This window comes from Physella acuta, unplaced genomic scaffold, assembly GCF_028476545.2.
Source record: "Physella acuta isolate Inbredline_101_S28 unplaced genomic scaffold, ASM2847654v3 ptg002392l, whole genome shotgun sequence".
Classification (NCBI taxonomy): Eukaryota; Metazoa; Mollusca; class Gastropoda; family Physidae; genus Physella; species Physella acuta.
The window spans coordinates 73210-80655 of record NW_026733881.1 but is presented as its reverse complement, the minus strand read 5'-3'; the positions used below and the strand labels follow the sequence as shown (position 1 = coordinate 80655).

Genomic DNA, 7446 nt, shown 5'->3' with positions numbered 1-7446 from the left:
TAAAACGTTTTTTATGAATTTTTTTACAAGCTTTTATTTAACTCACTTCCTCGTCAGTCTGTCGTCAGTCTAGACCAGGGGTCTCCAAACTACGGCCCGCGGGCCGGATGCGGCCCGCGAGGTCCTCTCATCCGGCCCGCGGAGATCTTTTTGTCCACGGAATAAATATTTGTTGGTGATGGCTGAGGAACATGCCTGGAAGAAACTGGCCCCCGAACTGAAATTTGATAGTTAATGCGGCCCTCGGACTGAAAAGTTTGGAGACCCCTGGTCTAGACGGAAACGCAGGAGTGAAAATTCGGACAGTTCTACTTGACCGACACGATTCACAGTTGGCACGTGGGTCAAGACATGAAGACAATGCAATCTGAAACTAAATTTGACTTAATTGGATGCCTAATTGATTTTTTATGAATTAATTAAAATTTGGACCGAATTAGTAGGCATGTCTAGCCAACCACACCACACGCGTCATCAATAGCTGCGCCATCACGACCACGTAACGGCTGCGTTCAAAAACCATTGCGCGCCTACTGAACGTGATATTCAGTAGGCGCGCAATGGTTTTTAGTCATGTAACTCTATTGTAGATAAAACATGTAAAGTACTGAAAAAAAAATTCATAAAAAACGTTTTAATAACAAGCTTTTATGTAATGATGCACTAAAAAGTAGAAAATAAATTATAGACTACTATTTAAATAACTATAAAGAAAAGCGTGGGTGTCTTCCTTAACATTAGTAAAGGTATCCAATAGATACTAAAGTGACCCACGCTTTTCTTTATAGTTATTTAAATAGTAGTCTATAATTTATTTTCTACTTTTTAGTGCATCATTACATAAAAGCTTGTTATTAAAACGTTTTTTATGAATTTTTTTTTAAAAATAGGATGCACCAACCACATCGATAGATCGAATAAAATTAACACAAAAAACTACACCAAAGTGACTTGAGTACAGATCACTAACATTATCTATCACATGATAATAACCTATATATATATATATATATATATATATATATATATATATATATATATACATATATATATATATATATATATATATATATTTACAGAGGGATACAGAGAGAGAAATACAGAGAAAGAGAGACTGATAAATTTTTAAAAAAGGAATTATTTCTGCGTATTTATTTAACAGACCAACAGCTTTCTACCTTTTTAATGCATTAATCTACACCCTTAGTTTACACTAATCTTCACTTTCACAACACACTTACCTAACGACCATAATACATTAACTAACTCCCACACATATAACTACCTAAGCTTCAGATTAAACTATACTGCAGCCAGGGGCGTAGCGAAGGGGGGGGGGGGACGGGGGTGCGGACCGCACCGGGTGACACCATTTAGGGGGGTGACACCAAGGCAAAAAATAGCAAAATATATAGAGAGAAACTTGAGGGGGGGGGGTGCAAATCGAAAGTTTGAGTGGGGGGTGCAAATCGAAAACTTGAAAGTTTGTCACCGGGAAGGGTCGCAACGCCTCTGGGGGGGGGGGGGGGGTGACACCATTAAGTGCCGCACCGGGTGACACCCGACCTCGCTACGCCACTGACTGCAACTACACTAAACTAAACCCTCTCATTACACTAACTAGTACTATCATATTACATAAACCTAATACCCTCAAATTAACCTAACCTAATACCTAACATTACATTACCTACACTTACACATTAAACTAGAATACAAGCCGAAATTACACTAACCAACAACCCTTATACTATGCTCACCTGTTCTATCAAATTACACTAACCTACAACCCTTATACTATGCTAATCTTTTCCACTAACCTAGACTTTCACTTTAAACAAGACTACATTAAACAAGACTACACGCTCAAATTACACTAACCTATACCTTCACTTATTTAATGCAGCAACCTCAAAAACTAGACAGGACAAATTTAAAAAAAAATATCTACATCATTGGCCAATAACAAAAACATTCAAATAGATAACCGTATCCTTGACAACGGTCACGTAAGCTCTTACCTAACTTACTGGTTAAGCATTTATCCCAGTAACATCTAACTAAAGATTTTTCCAAAGTAATTTATAATTTACCAATTTACTCCCAACAACCTTAATCCTTTCTCCAATTTATAAGAAAATTCTATTATACTGACTTTATCTGACACGTATGTAAAATACAACAAATAACTATACCATCTGCTCCCGAACTTTAAGACTGTTGGTTAACGAAACCACTGTTGGTTAGCTAACTGGCTGTTCAAAAGAGGAGGCTATCTAGAAAGTTCATCTCATTACAGTAAAGACCCCAGCCTAGTTGACTTCACTCCGCAATGGACTACTTCACTTGGTGGCTCGCCATTGCTGTTTTCTTCCATCAATTCCAGTCTCCCGATGCTGATGATGAAACGGGTGAGTCTGTATCTTAGGCTGCAACATCTTGTATACTGTTTTTAGTTTCTAAGCTTCAGTTTGCTTTAAACATGTTCCTTTCTTCTTCTTCTTCATTCTTAATTTTTAGTGTTGGGAGGGATCGAGCCTTATCTGCCAGAGGGTTTGAACTCGAGACTTTTTTCGAATTTATCAAGCATGACCTTTGCCGACTCGACCATGCTTCCATCACAATTAAGGATTACGTGCCAACTGGTTATGCGCCATTGAGGCCATTGACTCCGATTTCAGCCTACTTTTCTTTTTGGATTTGCTTCCATAGCCTTTGTCCAACCAAGAACAAACTACAAGACAGCAGTTGTTTGATTTTGGAGTTGTTTTTCCTAGAAGAGTGGCTGTCCCCAGCTAACGAGCCTCATCTGCCCGATTACTACTAGACTACTACTAGAACATAGTTCCGTTTTATAATTTTTGGTACTATTATTGATCAAAATGAATATCCGAATATTTTATTCCTAAATTATTTGAAATGTGAGCCTCTTCAGAATTAATGTAATGTTAAATGTAGTGATAATGTGCTGTTACAAGCCGTTTTTGTGTCTGATTGTGTACTGGACTGTGGGTTTATGTGTATGTGTTTTTAACTATTTTATGTAATTGCTCTAAGTCAACTTATTGTCAGATGAATCTCTAAAGACTAACTAAAATAGAAAACAATATTTCATCGACTAGGGTTATTTTTTTTATAATTGTGTTAATTTACCTTGCGTTTACCTTCATTTACTGTATTAAAAGAGAACAGATACACCAAAAAATCTTTAAAAAGTCGTTGCAAGAACAGACCTCCAAAGTGTAGAGCAACTTTAGGTCAGGTCAGTGCTTTTTATCAATTTAATTATTAAAGTAATAATCGCTTTACAAATTCTTTAGTTGATTTCCTATTATTTTGAAAGCTGAAAAGCCATAAATGTTATATATATATATATATATATATATATATATATATATATATATATATATATATGAATTGTATGTATGTATAAATACATTTGCATTTTCTTTGTTAATGCGTTTGGATACTTCTATTCTACGATGCCCCGACCCCTCATGAGTTTCCTTTTAATTCAGTTTGTCCAAACATTTTCGGCGGATTACGATTTTCACATAATTTTTTTTATAGAATATAAAGTGAGAAATTAAATACTATCTCTTAATAAAACACACAATCTTAGTTATTTTGTATTTATGCGGCTGATTTTTTTACTGTCACTAAAGGAAAAGCCGAAATGTGAAAAAGGTTCCACGATTCCCTGTTTAAAAGATAGAACTGTGTTCGAATCATTGGCTGTAAAACAACTTTAGGTCAGGTCAGTCTATTTAATCAATTTAATTATTTACATAATATTCGTTAAATAATTTCTTCAGTAGATTTCCTATTTTTTCTTATAGCTGAAAAACTATAAATTAAATGTGTTATATATATATATATATATATATATATATATATATATATATATATATATATATATATATATATCGAAGTTAGTTTGTATTTACACGGCTGATAATTTATTCACTGATCACTAAAGGAAAAGCGAAAATGTGAAAAAGGTTCCATGCTTTCCTGTTTAAAAAATAGAACTGCGTTGGAATCATTGAAAGGGCAGCTTGTACTGTGTGACACTAAAACTGACGGGGGTGGTTGGATCATCATCCAGGTTTGATTTTCACAAATGTATTTTAAAATAATATGCAAAATTATTTTTTCTTAAAATGTAAATATTTTAGATAAGATTTAGTTTACATTTCTAACATATATTTCAACTACTTTCACCATTTTCAAAATGTTTCTAAGTTAAACGACACTGCAAGATGCTAAATATTACACTTGTAAAACATATCTCTAGCGTCGTATCAAAGGTGATGTGGAATTTGCAAATAAAACCTGGGCACAGTATCGAGATGGATTTGGCTCGTTTGATGGAGACTTGTGGATTGGAAATGCTGTGATTAGAAAACTGACTGTTGCGGTAAAGATTTGTCATTAAAGGGGGAGCAGGAGATGGGGAAGGGGCAAAGAAAGAAATGCGTATGGGGGATGAAATAAAAAGGGAGCAGTGAGTGAAAGAATAGAAAAGAAAATTTCCAAAAAGCTCTATTCTATTACTTTAAGTAACTTACAATTAAACAAAAGAAGTTTCTTTATGATTGAGGTGAGTATAGCAGAAATTCATTCAGTGTTTACAGTTTTTTTTTAAGTGCATTCATCCCCAATGATTTCACAGGGTTATACTGATATGAGAGTTGACATGAAATGGAAAGGACACACCTATTATGCTACGTACAAAAACTACAAGGTGGAAGACGAAGCAAACTTCTATCGGTTGACCTACAACGGCTTCAGAGGCAGCACACGTTTGGATCTTCTTCTTCTTCGTTCTTAATTATTAGTGTTGAAGGGGATCGAGATTTATCTGCCAGTGCGTTTGAACTCGAAACTCTGTTCGAATTTATCAACCATGAGCTTTTTGCCGACTCGACCACGCCTCCAACACAATTAAGCGTTACGTGTCAACAGGTTATGCGCCATTGAGGCCATTGACTCCGATTTCAGCCTGCTTTTCTTTTTGGATTTGCTTCCATAGCCTTTGCCCAACCAAGGAAAAACTACAAGGCAGCAGTTGTTTAATTTTGGAGTTGTCTCTCCGAGAAGAGTGGCTGTCCCCAGCTTACGAGCTTCATCTGCCCGAGGGTTCGAACACGAGACTTTTCGGTTTAGCAACCATGAGCTTTACCGACTCGACCACGCCGACCCCACACGTTTGGATGATATGATGGGTAGCATAGGAATGCCATTCTCAACCGTCGACGTCCGTTCTATCCGATGTACACTCTGGTATGGACGAACCGGTTGGTGGTGGCGCACCTTAGACAGGTGGTGCGGTTCTGTCAACTTGAATGGAATTTGGGCAGAAACAGCTTACGGCCAAGAATCCACTGGGACTCCATTACCCATGTGAACACCTCTCTTGACTTTGTTGAGATGAAACTGCGAAAACCCAGCCCCTAGTCATTATCTTGGCTTCCGGTTAATAACCCCCTGGACATTCCTGACCCCCCTCCCCTTCTTTAATCTACACAGACATTAAGCCACTTTACAACAAAATTCCAGAAAGGCCTATATAAGAAAAACATAAATTTAACGATTCTACAACTTTAAGTAGATCAGACTCGCACATGATAAAAAATCATATAAAGAAAACACCTTAAATATAACATAGCCTAATGTAAAGTAGTATAAGTAAAAGGCTAGAAACACAGTGTAACATATTGTTTAACAATGTAAATATGTTAACATTATGTTTCGTTAAATAACCTTAATTGGGGAATAAGGGTAATGTCTGGGGTTATATAACCAGGTCGGAAAAGATTTTGTTGACTTGAGTTTGTTTCCCATGTTTTTGAAATCAATAAAAGCTGATCAGATAAATATAAGTTTTGTATTCTGTTATCACGTGATAGGTTAGCAACTGTGTTTTAAGGCAAAAAGTGTTACAGCCAAGTTGTACAATTCAAAACAGAGTCTGAAATGATGCGTGTGGATTCTTGCAAGGGCTATTAAAATGTAACTAGGTCAATCGTAAACGAAGTGGTCGAATGGTAGAGCTTTAGCCTGTCTACCCAAAAAGTCTCGAGTTTGGATCCCGGGCTCGAGTTAGTACCACGTACCTGAGTCCGCCCAACTCTGATTGGTAAATGACTCTAGTAAGAGAAACAAAAGGCAACTGGGCATAGTGCTGACCACACCACAACTTAATATGCCGAGGTCACCGAAACAGGTGAACTCTACTTCACCTGCCACATTGACCCTAAAGTTCTAAACGGTATTTATTAAAATAAATGTTTGTTCTTAATTGCAAAATGCAGAGAATAAGGCTAATGAAGTTGCAGAGCAGCAAGTTCAATGGAGAGATGTGGAGGCTGGATCTAAATATCGGCTTGCCATTGCTCCATATGGAGACAGTATACATGAAATTTCACATGTAAGTAAAAAATCTAATTTTCTACCTTCTGTCAAATTTTGAGTAATTTCCGTTGACCGGAAGTACTAATTTACGCTATTTCCGATTTCTCAAAAAACGCATGTAAATTTATAAAGTACTCATAATATTGCGCACTATTATGCACATTTTATTAGACGTTCACTTGGTGTGCAATTCTTTTTTTAACGAGATTCTAATCTATTATAAAAAGTTTAAGTAATTAAAAATGGATTACAAATATTGTCTATGTCCTGAGTTGCCATCCCTCGTAGTTTTATATTAGAATATTCGAGAAAGTTTAGGGGAGATCACTCCCGGTTTATTTTAATACTTTGTCCATTTTTGTATTAAGAAAATAATAACTTAAATGAGAAAAAGAAATTAAATTTTAGAAAATATAATTTTTATGATCTCATTATTAGAAAAACTAATTATTTTTTCAAAATCTTACAACTGCTCTACAAAAAGTTTATTATCCGTCATCATTCTGTATTTGGCTGTATTTCTCATTTATCTGATAATCATATTTTCCATCATCTCGGAAACACCCAAAAGCTCGCAATCGGTTTACTAATTACACAGAAATGGTATTTTCGTGACTTACTTTTAGTTACTTTTGCTGTCTTTCTATACAGAGTATAGAGGAAGTATTGTAATCGTGCACAAAAATCAAATGAAATTTGGACAGTTTTCATCGCTTTACACCTCAGTATTTCATCATACACAGAGTATAGGGGACTTATTTTAATCGGGCAAAAAAAATCAGATTTATCAAAATTTCAGCGTTCTATGTGTAGTCGAGTCGGGAAAACTGGGCTTTGCAATTCTGTCCATATGTCTGTGTGTGTGTTAATTTTCCAGATAAAAATCTGTGCTGGTGTTAGATGTCAAGGAAACTGGAAGTCGAGGGTTGACGTTAAACAGCTGACACATTTTCGTGGTTCGAATCCAGTTGACGGCGGTGCACGTATCCGTGTCTCTCCGCTCCAGACAGAGCAGTGTGCAGTACATTG

At 36.0% G+C, this 7446-nt stretch overlaps 1 protein-coding gene across 1 annotated transcript; it reads left to right on the top strand.

The window, feature by feature from the left end:
• Positions 1-3983: 3983 nt before the first annotated feature.
• Positions 3984-5874, top strand: LOC131933186 (ficolin-1). The gene is made up of 4 exons (XM_059289980.1): positions 3984-4108; positions 4298-4420; positions 4676-4813; positions 5219-5874. Exons 1-4 carry the CDS (start codon positions 4007-4009, stop codon positions 5408-5410), a joined length of 555 nt encoding a protein of 184 aa, XP_059145963.1. The 5' UTR covers positions 3984-4006; the 3' UTR covers positions 5411-5874.
• The last annotated feature ends 1572 nt before the right edge of the window (positions 5875-7446 follow it).